Source organism: Emys orbicularis, chromosome 3 (genome assembly GCF_028017835.1).
Source record: "Emys orbicularis isolate rEmyOrb1 chromosome 3, rEmyOrb1.hap1, whole genome shotgun sequence".
NCBI classification, from domain to species: Eukaryota; Metazoa; Chordata; order Testudines; family Emydidae; genus Emys; species Emys orbicularis.
In genome coordinates this window covers 150,237,377-150,257,912 of record NC_088685.1, presented here as the reverse complement: position 1 = coordinate 150,257,912, position 20,536 = coordinate 150,237,377, and the positions used below count along the sequence as shown (strand labels likewise).

The 20,536-nt window shown below is 40.2% G+C and overlaps 1 protein-coding gene across 1 annotated transcript in view; it reads right to left on the bottom strand.

The window, feature by feature from the left end:
• LTBP1 (latent transforming growth factor beta binding protein 1) overlaps window positions 1-20,536 on the bottom strand; it is a 320,752-nt gene that overhangs the window by 4,861 nt on the left and 295,355 nt on the right. The window contains 2 exon segments of the mRNA XM_065401641.1: window positions 4,782-4,931; window positions 10,350-10,472. Of these exon segments, the coding sequence (XP_065257713.1) occupies window positions 4,782-4,931; window positions 10,350-10,472 (273 nt within the window).

Here is a 20,536-nt window from a genome sequence, read left to right as displayed (position 1 = left end):
GTGAGTATATGGACTGAACGAAGCCATGTCTGAAGGCAGGGAAGGTGAAGTCTCGCGAAAGGGGTCACATAAGTGCATAAGGCCATGTGGCCAAGTAGAGATTAGCAAGTCTTGGCTAGTACACGAGGGTTGTTCATGATGTGAGCTATGAAGACATTCATTGCCTGAAATCTGTTTGTGGATAGGTATGCCCATGCTGTGATAGAGTTTAGGGTAGCCCCAATGAAGTGCAATGATTGCTTGGGGTTGAAGATCAACTTTTCAATGTTGACGCTGACTCCCTGTGAAAAAAGGAGGCTGAGTAACATAGAGGTCAACTCTTGGGCTTCCTGGCACCTATGGGCCAGTTGTTGAGGTATGGAAAAACAAGGAGACCATAATACCTGATGTGATCTGCTACTACAGAAAATACTTTGGTAAAAACTCTGGGAGAGGTACCTATCCTGAAGGGTAGTACTCTATATTGGAAATGGTTGGAGCCCACCATAAATCTGAGAAAACGTCTGTGAGCAGAGCGAATATCAACGTGGAAGTAAGCGTCCTTTATACTGAGAGCCATGAACCACATGCCTTTTTCTAAGGATGGAATTATCGCCGCCAATGTGGCCGTGCGAAACTTGAGTTTGCAGATGAAATGGCGGAGGTGGCAGAGGTTGAGGACTGGTCTTCGGTTGCCTTTCTTTTTGGATATCAGAACATAAGTTGAGTAGAACCCTGTTCCTTGATATTTGAGAGGAAGGTGTGCTACTGCTCCTTGTGGTAAATAAGGAGTTCACCTCTTGGGCAAGAATACTGTTGTGAGAATGATCCCTGAAAGGAGACAGTGGGGGTCTTGGAGGAGGTAGCATTGCAAACTTGATGGTATAGCCATGGCGGATGACATTCAGCACCCATTTGTCCATTGTTATCATGCTTCAAGCATGGAAAAAGAATGCTAAATGACCCCCAAAAGGAGTTGAAGGGTCATGAGGCATTAGGTTCAGCGGGTGGTGGTTCTTAAGCTCATGTAAAAAATATCTCATGGCTTGTGGTTGGGTTTGAGATGTTGAAGCCTGAGAAGAGGGCCCAGGGCGAGAACTTTGGACCTTTTGTCATTTGCGTGGAAGTTCATAGGGTCTCTGCTGGTAAAATTGTGGAGACCTGTACCTCTGTTTGGACAACGGAAGGTGGAACTTTCATTTTGGGGCAGAAGTGTAGATGCCCAATGAGTGAAGGGTGGCCCTGGAGGCTTTTAGTGTATACAAAGAGTCATCTGTCTTCTGTTTGAAGAGATGGGATTCGTCAAAAGGCAGATCCTCCTAGGACCTCCCTAGGAAAACCAGAAACATGAAGCCAAGACACTCTATGCATCACAATAGCCATAGCCATGGCCCTGGAGTAAGTATCAGCCATGTCCACTGCAGATTGGAGGGCAGTTCTGGCTAAGAGTTTCCCTTCCTTGACCAGGGCCTGAAAGCAGGCACAATCTGACGGGAGACTATTAGCAAATTCCTTGAATTCAGCAAAATTCAGGAAGTCATAAGTAGACAACAATGCTTGATAATTGACTATCTTGAATTGTAAATTGGAAAAAGAGAAGACTTTTCCTTTCCCCAAGTATATCTAAATGCTTCCCTTCCTTGTCCATAGGTGTGGCTCAAAGGTGTTGTTGTTTAGCCCTCTTCACAGCAGCCTGACCTACCAGTGAATTTGGAGCTGGGTGAGAGAAGAGGAATTCTGAGCCTTTGGCCGGGATGTAGTAGTGTCTCTCCACTCCTTTAGGGGTGGTGGTAGATGTGGCAGGGGTGTGCCATGCTGTTCTGGATGCCTCCAGTATGGCTTCGTCGATCAGCAGTATTGTTCTTGTCAGTCCCAAAGTGTGAAGAATGTCCAGAAACTTATGCTGTGAGTCTTGGATCTCTTCCAGCTGGATTTGGAGTTTCCACTCAACTCTCTGTAAAAGGTCTTGAAACTGTCTGAAGTCATCCATTGGGGAAGGGGATGACGCAGTCACAGTTTTGTCCAGCTATGAGGATGGGAATCTAGCTGGATCAGGTTGGACCACTGGTGTATAACACACGTGAGGAGGGTGATAGACCCAATATTGTAGGCATATCCTGTGGCGGAGATATGAGTTCTCTGGAAGTGGAGGGACCCTATGGAGGAGGAGAATCTGGATTCGGTAAGGGAAAGACATCTTGGGGTGCAGCCATGGATCTGGATCTCCTTGGTATAAGGAGTACTCTCTCTTTTCCGGTCGCCAGTACCGTTGCTGAAGTCTTCCTGGTGTGGGAGCGTCTTGCGAGGTGCTGGAGATGGCGGTACCAATGGTTTGCTGCCTGGAAGGAACCATTGAATCCCATTGTTTATGGGTCTTCTTCTCATGCCTGTGGGACTTAGAACGTGCTACATTCCCTTGAGCCGAGCTAGTGGAGGGAATGTTCAGTTCCTTGGACTTGGAGGAAGACTTAGGGGAGTGCTTGCTAATCTCCTGAGTAGGCCCCGCCATGGGTCTGTGGGGGCGGTTCTGCTGGCACCGGAGTTTGATGCAGGAGCACATGGCACACTCCTTGCTAAATCAGGCTGACATACAGATAGGGTTCCCTGGCCTGGGTCCAAATGAGGTCTCAGGGCCATCTCCATGACATACTTCCAGAGAACAAGTACTCAGCCTTCTTGGAGATGGCTGGGGAAGGACCGGCAAATACTGCACTTAGCCGGTATGCGAGTTTCTCCCAGGCAGTAGAGGCAGCGTTGGTGGTTGTCGGTGACTGAGAAGGATTGTGAGCAAGAGGCACAGAGTTTGAAGCCCAGAGTTCTAGGAGTAGTCTAGTACTTGAACAGGAGTTACCAGGTAGGAGGACAGACGGTGAAAATCACCGAAGTCTATTCTAATCTAACTGTTAAAACTAGTAACTACTAAAACTAAGAAACAAATAAAATTAGAAAAAGTACGGCTAAAACTGATAAAACTATTTACAACTGTAATTATTAGAACTGCGTCAGAGACAACGGCACTGAAGGTTCCAAACCAGACTATGCAGCGGTGAGAAGGAATTGGAGATGTGGTCGGTCTGCCCTGCTCTTTATCGCCTCGGATGGAAGCACAAGACAAGTCAGGGCACATGCACAGATTAATGAACACTACTTTCAAATTCTCCAACTCCAAGAGCATGGTGTGCATGCATAACCCACAGTGGAATACAATAGGGACCTTCACTTGAGGAAGAACTAATCCTTTGAAGCTTTCTCATAAAGTGCCATCCGGTGACTGTTCAGTGGTCTACGTGAAATGAATTGTTGATCTCAGTTCTTGGTGTAATACAATTCTTACATAGCCATATTAAAAAAGAAAACAAATACAACTAGCATTATTTGGCAGTCTTAGCAGAGAGGCCAGTGACTAATAGTTGTGAAAAGAAATCTACCTCACTCCTCCAGCAAATCTCTATAGCACTGGACTGAGATGCAGTAGGGCTATGCCTTCATTGCCCAAAAAGGTGGTTGGTTTTTTGGTTTGTTTTACAGAGAGATAAAAAATGCGTAGTAACTATCTTGCTGTAAAATCCTATTCGAGACATGGTGCGAGTAGTTTTTACTGCAATGCAGTTAGACAAAATCAACAGTATACTCCATCACCTGTGGTTGACCTCAGCTAGCTACTTTGCAGTAACAACCACAGACCCTTTGCCTTCACTAGTATTTTACAGAGATATAGCTAATATACATTAGTTATCTCATTGCAAAACCACACCTTTTTTTGGCAGTGAAGACAGTCATTAGGGAAGATCAGTGTTAAGAAGCTTATGGTGCTGCTACTAGAGTTGCATCTGTTCTGCAGATAATAAGAGTATGTCAGTCTCCAGTGCTCTCAGTTCAGTTCTTTACATGAATAATAAATTCACTTAAAAAAATCTTGGGGAAACAAGGACAGAAAATACATTTGAATATATATACATGTATATGGGAAAACATATGATACAGCTAGATAAGGGATGACATTTCCCAAAGTGACTTAGGGCCAGATTTTTAAAGATATTTAGGTGCCTAAAGATTCAGATAGGTGCCTAGTGAAATTCTCACAAGCACCTAGGTGCCTAACTCCCATTGATTGACCTCTCGAGGTCCCTTCCAATTCTATGGTTTCAAAGGGAGTTAGACACATGGGTACTTCTGAATATCCCACTAGGCACCTATCTGAACCTGTAGGTGCTTAAACACCTTTAAAAATCTGTCCCTAAGTAACTTTTGAAAATGGGACTTAGGCTCCTAACTCTCTTTAGATACTTTTGAAAATTTTAACCAAAGCTTGTTCTGCATTTTAATGTATTACATTTTATTGATGTGAGTTATTACTGAGCGTCTTTTAATTAATAGTACCTTTACCATACTAGTTCGCTTAGGACTGAAATTGACACAGGCACGCTAACATACTTTTTATAACTATTATGAATAGTATGTTTCCCTAGCTAATTATTATTAGTATACACTTCACAATCCCATTTTTCGCATGGATACCTTGGACAACTATTCACTGATATTCAAATGATCTAGGAATTCAGAGATGGCTGCTCAAGTGAAAACTGACTTTCAATATATCATATATAGATTTAGAATGTTTAACATAATTCAGATGATCATTTGTCAGAAAGGTTTTGCTCCTGCAAACTCTTACAGCAAATGAGTAACTTTACTCACATAAGTAGTTCCACTGAAGTCAAGTGAATGGGTCTGCTTGTGTGAGTAAATCTGCTAAAATACAAAAAATGAATTGTATGTAAAATATTGCATTGTAATCTCACCAACACAAGTCATTTTGGCCATGTCCAAGTGGTAGCCATCAAAGCAATCACAAGTATAGCCTTCCTGGACTCTCACACACCGGCCATTTTCACATCCATTCAGAATGCCACACTCCTCTGCTTGTAACTCCTCAAAGCTGTTCAGAAAACCTAGGTGGAGAAAGTATTGCAAACAAATAAGTTAGAGAGATGCTGAATCTTTTTTTTTTTTTTTTTTTTGTATTGTGAGACTCTTTAATTGTCTCGGGTTTACTGGGATGTGACTCAACTTTGTAGAAAATATGTCAGCTTTAGCAGATCTGCTCCATCTGGAATTTTTAATGTACTAATAAAATACAGTAATATTTTAAGATGAAAAAAAATGGCTGTTTGAAATGTGTTTAACTAATGTTAAAAGCTTTGATCCATTTTTAACAGAGAGACATTTTGATAAATTATCTCTGATAAAATATTACTTTGTAATAAAATCTTGTAAAATCAGACTTTATAATAGTTTATAGTGTTGATGTAGAAGTATTTTAGGGTAATTTGAAAAATAACTATAAAAAGCTCTTCTAAATATTACTATAAAAAGGGGAGGGAAGAAGTTATATTGTAATTATGCTAGATCAGAGGTGGGCAAACTATGGCCTGGGAGCCGCATCCGGCCCTTCAGATGTTTTAATCCAGCCCTTGCTCCTGGAAGCAGCGGCACATCCCCCCTCCGGCTCCTACGCGTAGGGACAGCCAGGGGGCTCCGCACGCTGCCCCCGCCGCAAGCGCTGCCCCTGCAGCTCCCATTGGCCAGCAAATGGGGCCAATGGGAGCTGCAAGGGTGGCGCCTGCAGACAGGGCAGTATGCAGAGCTGCCTGGCCGCACCTCCATGTAGTAGCTGGAGGGGGGACATACTGCTGCTTCCGGGAGCTGCTTGAGGTAAGCACTGCCTGGAGCCTCCACTCCTCACCCCCTCCCGCGCCCCAACCCTCATCCCCCTCCCGACCTCCGAACCCCTCGGTCCCACCCTCCTGCACCCCTCATCACCCCCACCTGCACCCTTGCCCCAGCCTGGAAACCCCTCCTGCACCCTGAACTCCTGGCCCCACCCCAGAACCCACACCCCCAGCCGGAGCCCTCACCCCCACCCCAACCCCCAATTTCATGAGCATTCATGGCCACCATACAATTTCCATATCCTTGGGCCAAAAAGTTTGCCCACCCCTGCTCTAGATGAAACATGCAAAAAAATATTAGTCCCAACTGCCTTGAGTGAAGTAAGAGGAAATTAGACTACTAGCCTATTGTAGTTTTGGCTAATAACTCTTTAGGAGTCACTCAGATACTTGGATGATGGGCACTGATATAAATACTTATAAACTACTTTACTGTGTCTTGTCATAATCCTAGGTAGTGAGCTCTCTGGGATAGGGACTGTCTTTGTTTTACTAGTTCATACAGTGCCTGTTATGATGAAACCTTGAGCCCTGATTTAGGGTCTCTAGACAATAACATAATAATAATAGGGGAAGAATGCATATATTTTAAAACTTATTCAAAAATTTTAAATGCTCATTGAATTTCAGTAAGATTAACGTGCTCATCTAAATACCAACAAGTTAACATTATACAACAGTCTTACTATCTTTCCATTCTTAGAAGCAATAAATCAAACAGAACTGTAGATGGCAGCCAACCACATCAAAAAGAATACTTGAGAAAAAGTCCACAGCATTTAATATCATCCCTCCTGATCCAGTTTAAATAATACATTGGGGTTTGGTTTTTTGTGCGGTCATGGTGTGTGCATGGCAGGGGAGGCATAGAGGGGGTTTTCTACTGACATTTAATTCACACATTAACTCCACAAACAGAGCATTGGTATTTCTAAAACCTGTTCATATATTTTGAATCATTTTTAACAGATATTTGGTATGTATAATACACCTCAACTATATGTTCTATTAATCTCTTCCTCTCTTTTACTGTTCTTCCCTTCCATCTGCCTTTTCACATTTTCCCTTATTAGTCCAGGCCCCTCTCATTCTTTCCCTCATCTCACATTTTCTCTATCCATGCCCTACCTTTCTAATTGTACCCTCTCTGTCCTCATCCATATGCCCTCTATTTGCACAAATCTAGTGTGTCCAGCACTGGCTCTTCAAGGTTGTCTGGATACTTCACAGGTTCATGTCCACTTGTGGCCAAAATGCGCTCAGTTTGGGATAAGGTTGATTTGTGGAACAGATCAACATAACAAAAATGGTGCCACATACCATGGAGACTTAGAAATGAACTTGAACATATATTTACTTTGTTGAGTACACACCTTCACATACAGTAGGGATCATTACAAAGTTTCCTATTAATATAGTAAACTGCAGTAAGCTACAGATATACAATAATTTATTGAGTAGATTATTTTGGTTTACTACAAGATAGCAGGAAACTTTTCAACAACCTCTATTATATTTTAATCCATTTACAGTGGCTCCTTTACATTGCAGGCATTTGCTGGGCCATCATATAGACGACTAATTATGAAAAACAAGCACTGTCAAGCAGGGAAAAGGTGGTGCTCTTGAACAAATTCTTTACAAATGAAAGACATCATCTGTTCTCCACTGTGCTCACATATAGCATGCTGAAATTTTTCGTCAGCTGAAACTGGTTAAAACAAGATTGTTTGCACTATAATCCATACTGCACATGTCTATTTTCAAACTTGCTTGCAACAAGTAACAAATATTTGTTTGCAGTTCTAAGAGAATCTGATGGTAATAAAATTGAAAAATATTTAATTGGCATGTCAAGATCTGTACTGTAAGTCTTTCAGGGCAAGAACTGTCTCTTTTCTGGGATTGTATTGCACCTAGCACAAGGGGATCTCAATCCCAATTGGGATCTCTGAGTACTACCATATAATAAATATTTATTATTAAAATTATCATTATTAACAACAATACAACTGGCTAAAATGTCCAAAAGGATCAAACCTTTGGGTATTTGCCGAGGCATATACAGCATTTGCTCAAGCATCTGCCCTGGATAGGGTTTCACAGATGTGTTCTGGGTTATATTCTGTGTTCATTGGCATTATTGTTTCTGATTTAGTGGCAGGATGCTAGACAGATCCTAGCTCTGATATCTCTTCAATATCTCCTAGGGTTACACACAGTTCTCTAATCACTTATTAATGGAAAGTCTTATCATTGCTTATAATTTGAGGAAGTATTTTTTTACACCCATTTATAATTTGGACATTGGAATAGAAAGCATGTCTCCCACTCTTCCATCATATTGGGGACACTATCATCTCTTTCTGGGGTTTTCATTGTGCTTTGATAATTTTCATCAGTGTTAGAAGTCAATATTGTTTAGCTTTGTACAACTCTGCATAAAGTCTACTAGGTTTGTTAGGTATTAAACAGAGATGAACCCTGGTTTCTGTAGACTATATTTAATAGAATCATCGAAATGTAGGACTGGAAGAGACCTCAATAGGTCATCTAGTCCAGTCCCCTGCACTGCGGCATGACTAAGTATTATCTAGAGACCATCCCTGGCAGGTGTTTGTCTAACCTGTTCTTAAAAATTTCCAGTGACAGAGATTCCACAACCTCCGTAGGCAATTTGTTCCAGATCTTAACTACCCTTAGAGTTGAAGTTTTTCCTAATGTCTAACATAAATCTTGCTTGCTGTAATTTAAGCCCATTTCTTCTTTACCTGTCCTCAGTGGATAAGGAGAACAATCTCCTACCCTCTTCTTTATTACAACCTTTGCTGTACTTGAAGACTGTTATGTCCCCTCAGTCTTCTCTTCTCCAGACTAAACAGATCCATTTTTTTCAGTCTTTCCTCATAGGTCATGTTTTCAAGACCTTTAATCATTTTTGATTTTCTGATTAACCATTTTGCTTTCCTCTGGACTTCCTCCAATTTGTTCACATCTTTCCTGAAGTGTGGTGCCCAGAACTGGACATAATACTCCAGCTGAGGCCTTATCAGTGCTGAGTAGAGTGGAAGTATTACATCTCGTATCTTGCTTACAACACTTTTGCTAATACATCCCAGAATGGTGTTTGTTTTCTTTGCAACAGTATTACATTGTTGACTCACATTTAGTTTGTGACCCACTATATCCCCCACATCCTTTTCTGCAGAACTCCTTTGTAGGCAGTCATTTCCCATTTTGTATTTGTGGAATTGATTATTCCTTCCTAAGTTTAGTGCTTTACATTTGTCCTTATTGAATTTCATCCTACTAGTACTTGTGCAATTAGTGGAAGGGAATACATCTCAAACTTCTGCTACTCACTGTAGTCCTCTGGCCCTGTTCAAAGCTATCATTTTGATTTCTTTTAGCACTATTTCTTTTAACTTATTAATTCATTTTAATGGGAGACATGTTGGGTGAGAGAGAAGTGGTACCTGCATGCTATACGTACAAGGCAGTTGGGATTGCCTGTTCCTTTTGTAACCACCATTTTGTTTCTAACATAAGACTGAAGAAATATGCTGGACCAAATTCAGCCCTGGTATAAGGGTGTAAGCTGAATTCAAGGCAGTCCAAGTAATCTAGGTCAGCGGTTCTCAAACTGTGGGTCGGGATCCCAAAGTGGGTCGCAACCCCATTTTAATGGAGTCAGCAGTGCTGGCTTAGACTTGCTGGGGTCCAGGGCCGAAGCCCAAGCCCCACCGCCCAGGGCCAAAGCCCAAGCCTCAGGGCTCAGGTTATAGGCCACCTGCCTGGGGCTGAAGCCCTTGGTCTTCAGCTTTGGCACCCCCCGGGGCGGCAGAGCTTGAGTGGGCTCAAACTTCAGTCCCCCCTCCTGGGGTCATGTAGTAATTTTTGATGTCAGAAGGGCGTCGCGGTGCAATGAAGTTTGAGAACCCCTGGCCTAGGTCCTGATCAAACAGATTTCCATTGACTTCAAAGCAAGATGGATCAGGCTCTTATTCAATAAAAAACCCAGGTATTTTTCAAGCATAAATTTAGAACCCTACTTCTATAAGATTCTGTAGCAAGACCTTTGCTTTCCCCATGACCTATTCATTTATGTGTGCATTGGCATTCCAACTAAAGCCTGTGCAAATCATACGCAGTGGTCATGCTAAGCTAGGCAATTTTTTTGGAGTAAGACCATCATGCACACACTCCACCTCCCCCACATAAGTTCTGCTGGAAAATCATGGAAAGCTGGCATGAAGAATTAAAAAAAATAATTAATATACCCCAAAGGAGTTTGAATCGCATGCTCCAAAGAAAAATTAGTTTGTGAGAAGGAAAACTGGCTTTTTTTGACCTTTAGCTGTAAATCTGTTGGTAAATATAAATTTAGTATACCTGGCACACATTATTTCACTATATTAAACAAAATAATATTGTACTTTGGGCCCAAATGGGCTCATATACAACTCTGGCGCTGGAACCTGAACACTGGACAAAGTTAATGTAATAGGAATAAGTAGAACATAAATAAATAGGCCACATTACTCAGAAGCAAACAGATGAATGAAGCCAACTACAGGGAAGTAATCCAAGTTATAATCCTGCTTTCAAGAATTTTACATAACAGTGATATTTACTTACGGTCTTCAACAAAGAATGGATCAGTTTCTGGGGTATAGTGTTCCTCAAAGTCAACCAAAGCATCTTGTCCATATGGTCGTCGAGATCCTGGAACTGGAACATTGCACAGCTGGGCATAATCCTCTGAGGAGGAGAAAGCAAAATAGGACATAAAACTAAGCACACTTGTAACAAAGGCCACATTACAGCAGTGCCTGTCAGCTGGAAATAAATGTCTTTCCTAGAAACAGCATAAAACTGAAGCTTCTACAAATTGTTCTCTCCCCTTCAAGAATAATGTCATTAAAATGTAATGGGCCAAATTAATCCCTTTTGTGACTTCGGTTGTTTTACACTGAAGGAATGGATTTGAATGAACAACTGTACAAAAAATTAAGGGCCAGATTTTGGCAGTCCTTTCAAAGGAGGAGGGGATGAAAAGGCACAAGCAGCTTACCATACTCCCACTGCACAAGGGCCAGCTGCAATTATTGTCTTTGTATCCCTTGACTGCAAAGACTACTTCAGGCCAGAACAGGTGTTGGAATTAGCCACCCAAAACGAGGCAAAGAGGGTGAGGAGAGAGTGGGTCCATGTCTGTCCCACACACACTGCACAGGCCAACAGAGCTGGGCCAGTGTAGGTAGAGAATACTTTGCATCTTTCCATCATAGCCACTTCTCATTGTCCCACGATGTGGGCCATGTCCTAAAACCAGAGGGCCCAAATATCAGTTCCTCCCAAGCTGTGCTTGGCTAAGGCACTGAAAAGGCAGAGGGGTCTTGGGAAAGTAACTTTATGCTACCGTAACTGCGTACAGAGTGTGGCTCTTTGTCCTCTGCTAGTGGCTGGACCACATGTTTTATGATTCTGCCACTAGCTCTAAGTTAATAAACAGACCTGGATCTTTTAGCTGAGGTAGTAGAAGCTTTTCTGTTTCGGTTCAGATGTCCCAGGTTTGATCCCACTGCTGATGACCCCCTCACCCCAGGAGGATTGCATTACATCACCATTACATCTTCTGCCTGTCCCACACTGTAAGTTAGATCAGCCTCAGTGCTGTACTTGAACTATTATTACATATTGCAATGAACTATATACAAGACAGATGCTTTGGAATAAAAACCTCATTGTCATATGGGTCTATAGCCACTTCCTGACTACTGCTGCAGACATTTTAGCAGCAAAGCAACACTTCCCATACAGAAAAACTGGTTTTCAGATCACCTATAACAGGAAAAGTACGAAGGAAAAAAACTCAGGCATTGGTGTGATGGCCATAGAACCGGCAAGCTCACTATGTAGAACTATTCCAGATAGTAAATGGCTCCATAAACTCAGACTGTCTTCACTTAAGCCCAGAAGCCAGAACCACTCACTGGGTGGAGTTGTCATCTTTTTCACAGAGAAAATCACGTGCATGTGGCTATCAAGAACAACACATTGCTCATAGGACCAGAAACACAACACCCTCCCTTCTAAGAATCCAGCCTATTCATAAAAAAGTAATGGAAGCTTAAATGGCAGCCAGAGCTACCAACCTCTGACAGTGATTCTCTGGCCTTCCTATCTGTCTTGGGGTTTTGTATACAGCCTATCATTGTATCTAAGTACTTAGATATATAGATATTTTCTGGATGATACAAGAGCAGACAGAACCTGAGACCCCTCTGAACAGAGATTATCAACATCTCCCTTGACAAAGGGAATTTACTACCTACCCTAAAACATTCATAATTCTGACCAGAACAAAAGAAACCATCACTCAGTTCTAGTGACCTTGCAAACTACCTCCCTGCATCATCAGCCTATGCATGGAGGAGGCAGGGAGCGTAAATGGGGAGCAAGCTCTGTGGGCCTGCCATTGACCTCATGCACAGATGAGAGGGTGGAGAGGATTGGGAATTAGGCAGAGCTCTGACTCTGGCCCCTGGGAAAAACAGTTTAGCCATGGAGGAGGGAAAAGTAGTGTGCTGCAGATACGGGCCAGCAGCAGAATACTTCTCTGTGGATCAAGGGTGGGAACCAGGAAGGGATTGTGACTTGGAGTCACAGTTCTTTCCGTGGGCTGCTCGCCACAGTGCAACTATGTGCTGGCCCTAACTCAGGACAAGAGGCAAAGTCTCAGGGCCACATCCTCAGCTGGTGTAAATCGTAGAACTCCATTGGGTCATTGTGGTATGTAAGTAGATAGAAAGTTAAGACCACAAAAATAAACCAAGCATTTTGTTCACAAACAATTTAAGGCAGTGTTTGTTTAGAAGAGGTAGAGGATTAGATTAACAACTAGGATTGTCAGAACTGAGATCTGTATGAAGAAGATTGTTTTTTAACTGTTTGCATTTTTTGCCTCGATTTAGCCAATGCTATCATGCCTTCACTTTCTGAACCACCAAAATAATATATTTAAAATAAAATAGAAAAAGAGATAACAACAAAGAAAGATGTATCTATCAGGAAAGGGACTTAGTGCACTTTTCTGGATATCATGTTAAAATGTCTATGTATAATCTTGCCTCATAGCAAGTGTGTCCAACGTGCCTTACAAATCTTCGCATAGAATGTGTTTACCATGAATATTAAACATATGAAGAAAACATTTTAAACTTCAAGAATATTCAATACAAAGAAAAACTGGAAGGAATGCAACTGAACACTACCCAAAGTACAAACGGCTGTCATAATTTTTGGTTAAAAATGAACAGGAACATTGGTATTATCCCATGCGTAATAATTCTTGAAATGTTTAGAGATTTCAAGAGTTGAGGTAATTTTCTTTTCGCAGAATTTTCTGTATACATTTGTTTTAAATCTAAAACCAATGAATGTTAAATACTACATATTTCAGAACTAGGCAACTGTAATGACTGATTATTTTTTTTTCCAAACTAAAAAACCATGATCTCACACTGATCTAAACCAAGAATAACTCCCCTGAAATCAGCGGAGTTAGAATGTTACAAAACTCATGCAAGTGGGATCACTTGCCAATTTAAGAGCTCTCTTTCTTGGGGAGCGGTTTTTAACATTGTTAACTTCCAATGACTTTAATGGGAGCAGAGTTAGGCTGATGCTCAGCCCTTTTGGAAATCATGCCCATTATATACAATGTAACCCTAGCACTGAGAATTTTCTTGACCCATGTTGTGGGTATTTGTACATCTATTTCATAATTGGGACAGGTTCTAATTCCACTATATACAATACATTTTTAAAATATTCTAATTGAAAAAAAAAGTAGAAACCGCCGACCAGTAGCCAGACGGTCTGGAGTTCCTGCTGTTTCTGCCATTGCAAAATACATTAGTATACAATGCCAGGAAATCTCAACTCTCCAGGTTTAAAGCATTTGTAGGAGAGTCTGCAACAGTAACATAACATCATGGGTATTTGGGCCTGTGAGAATAAATATTTCAGTACAATTTGCTAAAAAGTAAACATGCAACCCTCCTAAATGTGTGACTCCCATTATTATTATTATTTAACATACTGTGCACTAGTGTTGAAAATGTACTTATCTTTGATTTTAATTATGTACATAATGCAATGTATGACAACTGATACAAAATGCTTTCTTTGGAGACCTCCCTTGAGTTGATGCACCAACGCACAATTCTACCCATTTTACTGTAACTATAACAGTAAGTCTACTTAAATGAGTTACTGTGCTGTATTTTTCTGAGCAGAGAGAACAGATATCTCCATTGCAATGCATTGGCTCATGCAACTCCATGTAATCACCGTTAGCGGTATCAATATATCTGTCCATAAAATGTTACACTTCAGTTTTGTTTATATTTTTAGACCCCTATGTGTCATCTTATAGTCATGTAAAAATTGTATTTACTGCAATATGCAACACAGAGATGGAACTAGTTGATAGCCTATTGTTGATACAGATGACCTGGATAATTTGAAGTCTCAGACAGTATTTTATATTGCACATCTGTCAATACAAAATGCACATAGTTTATTATCTAATCTATTGCAAATTTTGATAATGGGAACTTTTTCTCTGTCGCACTGAGCGTTCCTCGACACAACTAAGTTTTGAATGTCTTCATTGCTAGCTCTTGTACAACAGTTACAAATAAATTAATGGTTAATAAATGTTATAAGCATGTTACAGACATGAGTAGGATGTGTTTTATAAATAGTTATAAGCACATTAGTAGGAGGTGTTATAGATGGTAATAAACCATGGTTATACAGAACCTGTTGGCCTCTATAACAATTGATTAATCATTTATTAAAAACATCTATTCATCTTTTATTAATACTTTATAAACTATTTATAAATGTATCTTTCAAGTAAAGTGTGACTTAATATATTCTAACAAAGTCTCTTAGGAAATTTCAATTAAACACTTGTTTGGTGCATAGCTGTGACAGATTTGGAGTTGCCTGTATTAATCTATGAATTAGGGCTGTTAATCACAATTAACTCAAGCAGTTAACGCAAAACAAATTAACTAGATTAAAAAAATTAGTCATGATTAATCACAGTTTTAATCGCACTGCTAGACAATAAAGACATTGCACTACAGTACTTGTATGAGGTGAATTGAAAAATACTATTTCTTTTGTTTTATCATTTTTGCAGTGCAAATATTTGTAATCAAAATAATAATATAAAATGAGCACTATACACTGTGTTCTGTGTTGTAATTCACATATGTTTGAAAAATGTAGAAAAACATCCAAAAATATTTAAATAAATTATATTCTATTATTAACAGTGTGATTAAAACTGCGATTAATCACTTTTTTTAATCTCATGATTAATCGCTATTAATTTTTAATGGTTTGACAGCCCTACTATGAATACTATATACGCTATGTGTTTGTCTGAGTACTTTAAAGATTTTTATTGTATGCCTATATTAGGTTAATTCAATAGCCCGGTGGTCAGGAAACTTACCCAGAAAGAAGGACAATAGCCCAGATAATAGCTCTTCAGTAAACATCCAGGAGTATTAACTATGATATGCTACCTCCCTCCCTGTGATGGGCTTGCCTGATTGTCTTTGTCAGAACTGAATTACCCCTCCCACCCAATGAAGGGAGGGCAGATCAAAATCTGAAAGGGATTAAAAGAGAGACACTCCCTGAATGGGAGGGGGACACGGTTTTTGAACTAAGGTGAACTAGGCCCCAGAGGCTGAAAAGATAGAAGATAGACTAACAGGTCCCCCTAAATGGAAGACAGAAAGATAACTACACATGTATGTGTTTTGTTGTTTTAAACCTTTCCCCTTGCTATTCTGTGTTTTGTTAAGATTAAACAATACTTTGTTTTAAGAAGGCTGTTTTGGGTCAATGTATTCACCACTGGTCACAAGTTCCCAGAGGGAAGAACCACAGGTACAGAGTCTAGTAGAACCTATTGTGGAGTAAGCCTGATTATTACAGGGTTCTGTAGCCTACCACCCTGCTCTAAGAGTGGGAGAATCGTGGGATTCCTCCCCAGAGAGGTGACAGCTCATGGCCTATGACCTGGAAGGAGTGCACTCAGTGAGATCAGAAGGGGGGACAGAGGCGCAACTACCCTTGAACCATGACAGTAATATTTTACCTGTAATGCAGAAATTAATGGACAATTTCAAACCAATCATGTTCCTATAAAGAAATAAAAAATGCATACCTATTTTTCATGTTTCATAATCTATGTTAATAGCATTTACTGTTTGTTTATATTTTCTCTCCTAGTCTATCTCTTGGCTCTAATCAGGGTTATTATATCCATGGCTCAAGAACAGGATTTTCCTTTTTATAATGTGCATATTACTCCATATGTTTCTAAGTTCTTCTTAAGAAGTACTTTCAAAAAAATATACGGGCAGTGCATTTTGTAACTTAAGATGACTAATGCATAAGGAAGTTGGTGTGAGGTTCCAAAAATTTAAAGGGACTTATTTTCAAAAGTAGCTGCCTAAGTTGTGCATGCAAAAATAAGTGTGTTTTAGGGGAAAATAGGAAGATGCACATGCGAACCTGCGCAGAAGTCAGCCATGACTTCTAGGTGACAAAAAAGGAAGATAAAACACAAGTCTGATATAAGCCCAATGATTGGACATCATGTACCTGGATTTTCAGAAGTGTTAGTCAAATAAATGCACATCTAATTGTTATGAGAGAACTGGACTTGACATAGCCTGTAGCCATCTTGTGCACTTAGCCACCATAAATTGGAAGTGAGGATACCACGTAGCAAGGAAGAATTTGGCCTTGCTTAGGCAGACAAAAACATCTGCACAACTGCAGTGTTACTAACAAGGATAGCTGATGTTGGTCTGGGTGCCTGTGTTTATAAGTTTCTTGCTGGAGTTGCTTTACTAATAAGTAGAAATTATGAGCTCTTTGCTGTTGCTAGGGAAATTGTTAGCCTATTAGAAGTTACTTTGAATTATTCTTTAAGTTACTTATTTAAAAAATTAGTTAAAACATGTACTTTGGAAAAGTTTTGATTTTCTACGAGCAAGAAGACACTAACATCAATCTCCCTAGCAACTAGGAGGAAGGCTGGCCACCGGAAACCTGCTGCTGTCACTCGGCACAACCTCAGACTTCGGGTAACTATATTCTGGGACACTCTAGACTATTGCTAGTTTAGATGTGTGCTTTGTACTCAATAAAAACAAGGGTTTTTAGGTGAAAGCACTCTTATGTGTACCAATCATTTATCAGAGGGAGGTGCTGTGTGTCCCCCACTGATTTATTTCCTGACACCTCCTAAAAAACAGTGATTAGTTACCATAGTTTTAGGTTCAGATAACCCCGGGTAACATAATTTGCCTGTAAAATTGTGGTGACTATACATGCAGCTATGGGCAGTGTACATGCAAAAGAGGTGCTCAAGTATGTGCCTGCGCTTCTGAAAACTGGATCCCAAATCTCCAGTCAACTAGTTTATTCTATTGTTTCATATATTTAACACAGAATATTATCAACAGTTTTTCCTGACATGACCATGATTACAAATGAACAGCCGCCAAATCCTCCCTCCCACCACAAAGAAAGTTTTATTTTCTGCTCAGCACCTTATAACTGTCAGAATCACAGAAAAAAGAGCCAAAGCTATCAACACTATGACAGAAATATTTAAAATGCGACAGTTTCACCATAAAAGAAATAACTGGAGACAAGGACAATGCCAAGAAAATATTTATTGCACAAAATATGTGTCCCAATCAGATTCCGGACATCAGTCTGAATTGCTTAAGCTGTGCTCTCTCAGGAAATTACATCATCTATGAACCAAGACTGAAAAGATTTCTGTTCTACATTTAGACAGCTATCCTCACTTACATGTCTGACATCCTCTATAAATTGGAGTTTAGGTTAAATACACATGACAAGGTTATTTCTTCTTAATTTATAGAGCTCCAGAAAGAGGAAAGGGCACTAGTCACAACAAATGATTTTTCCAGGAATTAAGGAAGGATATTTAGGTTCTTGCAGAGATAAGCTCTAAAGCAAATGGCTTCAGAAAAGCTCACAATGGATAAACTCTCCTGTTAAAGTTGAAGAAACTCAGGTTACCAACCTGCTTATTACAGAAACTTTTGGTGTTTTTTTTATTTCAGAACATAGGCTGTTCAGATCTGCTGAAATAATAATTTCTCCTTTGGCTTGTGGCAGACTAGTAAAACTATAATAAGAGTCAAGCTATGTTTGTGATAACTTCACTGCTGGTTTCCAACCACTCACTCACTCATGATTTGAGGTGTAGGAACATTAGCTTTCGCTTTTCCTCTTTTAAATACACAACCCAATCTCTGGTCTATTTTTTTAGATCAGGGTTCATACCAAAAGTAAATGAATATATGAGTCGAAGTTTTTAAAAGCAACTACATCTTCACCACAGGCACTTGTACAAATAGTTAAAATCATAATAAAAACATTTTTTCAGTATAAATTGCCACTGCCATCTAAACAGCTATACGACAGTACAACAACCTAATAATTATTAAGTACTTTACTATAAATAAACAAATACCCAATAGTACAAAAGCTTTGCAAAATGCTTGAAGGCCAAAAAATCCAGGATCTGTAGGACCAAGGAGAGAAAAATTCCAGAATTGAGGACTTCTCATGGAGAATGCTTTGCCAGCATCTCTCACCTAGAGGGTCCCTAGCTTGAGCACCTTTGATGACGGACTGCAACTACAGAGATAAAATTCAGGGAGAGGAGTAATCAGGGTCCAAACCATTTAGAGCTTTATAGGTCAAAACATCTTAGATTCCAGACAGAAACTAACTGGTAGTCAGTGCAGATCTTGGAGCACTGATGTAATGTGCTCTCTGCATGAACCTTTCCTTAGTGGTAATTGTACTCTCCTCCACCCAGTGAAGTTTCGAAAACGTCTCAAGGAGAGCCTTATACAGGACAAATTGTAATGGTCTAATCCTGAAGTGACAAAGGCGTGGATAATGGTCACTAGATCTGCATATAAAATAAATAGTTGCTTGCACCCTACTTGCAAAGGAAAGATGATAAAACTTAATCTTATCAACAGCGGGTACCTGAACATCTAGAGGACCAAGAACAATGCAAAATCCCAAGGTTGTGAGCTTGAGTAACTAATGCCCAGAGCTGATATAAACTCTGCCAGGTGGTTTCCCACACCTTAAAAACATTTCCCCAGTCTTCCTCATAGGAAGCCTCAAGCCAGTTAGCCTTCACTCAAGCCCCAATTTCATTCAGACACAAGGTAAGGCACTTTTGCCGGACCTGCCAGAGCTGATGAGGTGGAAACAAAGTTGGATTCCTCAGCAGCCCATGCCTCCTTATGAAACCTCCAAACAGACCATATACGCACTGAATAGGAGGAATGTGAACATGGAATTTTGCAGCTCTCTGCCATGGCCAATCACCCAAAACCAAATCTGTGAACTCCCAGAAAGAACTGAACAAAACCACTCCAAAGTGATTCTGTCTATCCCTGCTAGAGACTGCAGATGCATCCCCAAACAGAAAGCAGTAACAGTTGGCCCATGACAATATTATTGCCTCCAGCCTACCTATTTCCCTTTCAGCGTCATATTTCCTCCAAACCACCACCACAGGAATCGAGGGAGCCTGACCCCCTCCATATCTTAAGCTCCTGGCAAAACTGTTTCACTCTCCTAGCTACACAGAGGCAGCCACTGAAAAGACGTAGCTGTTGCAGCTGGGTACTAGAACAGTGATTTCTAATGCAGGTTTTAAAAGCCACATTAATATACCAATCCTCCTCAAACAAAACACAATCCCCAACACACACACATGCACACATCCCTTTCTCCCCCATCTTACTGAACATCTTCTAATTTCTGCTGGTCTCTCTCCGCCCCACCAGATTCACTGTTCCCTGCAACAATATCCCTTACATCACAATGTATCCCAACACCATAAGATTCTCAATAGGAGCTAATGGAGACTCAACATTTTTTAAACTCAGGACATTTTATTTAGGTGTCCAAGTATGGACATAAAGGCTCAATTGTAGGTATCAGTTTTTGAAAATCGTGGCCAATGTGCCGTATTTTCAAATATGGAAGCTTCAATTTAGTTAAATCCATATTTAGGAACTTAAATACCCACTTTAGGCACCTACATTAAGTGCTGATTAAGGTGCCTAGGTGCTTAAACTTAGGCATTAATGTTTGGAAGTTGGGTCTTATAGTAAGAACAGGTAAGTGCTATGTGACCAAGGAGGCAGAATTTCTAAGTTTTTTAAAAACTATCCAAACAGAGATAGACTAGACTTCTCCTCTTGATTCAGAATGCACCTTTTCCATTCAGAATGCTGCTGTTTGAACTGATAGGAGCATTAGAACCCCCAAATAGAAGTTTTGTGAATTACTATAAATTTCTATTATTGATTTAGTGACAGATGAAAAGAGTAGGTGATACAGGTCCTGGAAAAGCTAGTATCACTGTAAGTAGCCTTACAAGATCAAAGGTCAAGATGAACTGTTCTGTAACACAGGAATATTACAAAGACAATTCTTTTTATTTAATCAAACTGTCAGTTCTTTGGCCTAATACAATATATATACATACTGCTGAGTCCCAGAACGAATATAGAATGTTTCTGTGGTTACCATTTCAGTTCAGTATTAGATCCAAAACTGTGAAGACTTTTATTTGGAAGATAATGTTACTGTATGATTTCAGCTGTACTGTTGCTGCCTTAATACTTTATTGTGCAAGATCACAGACA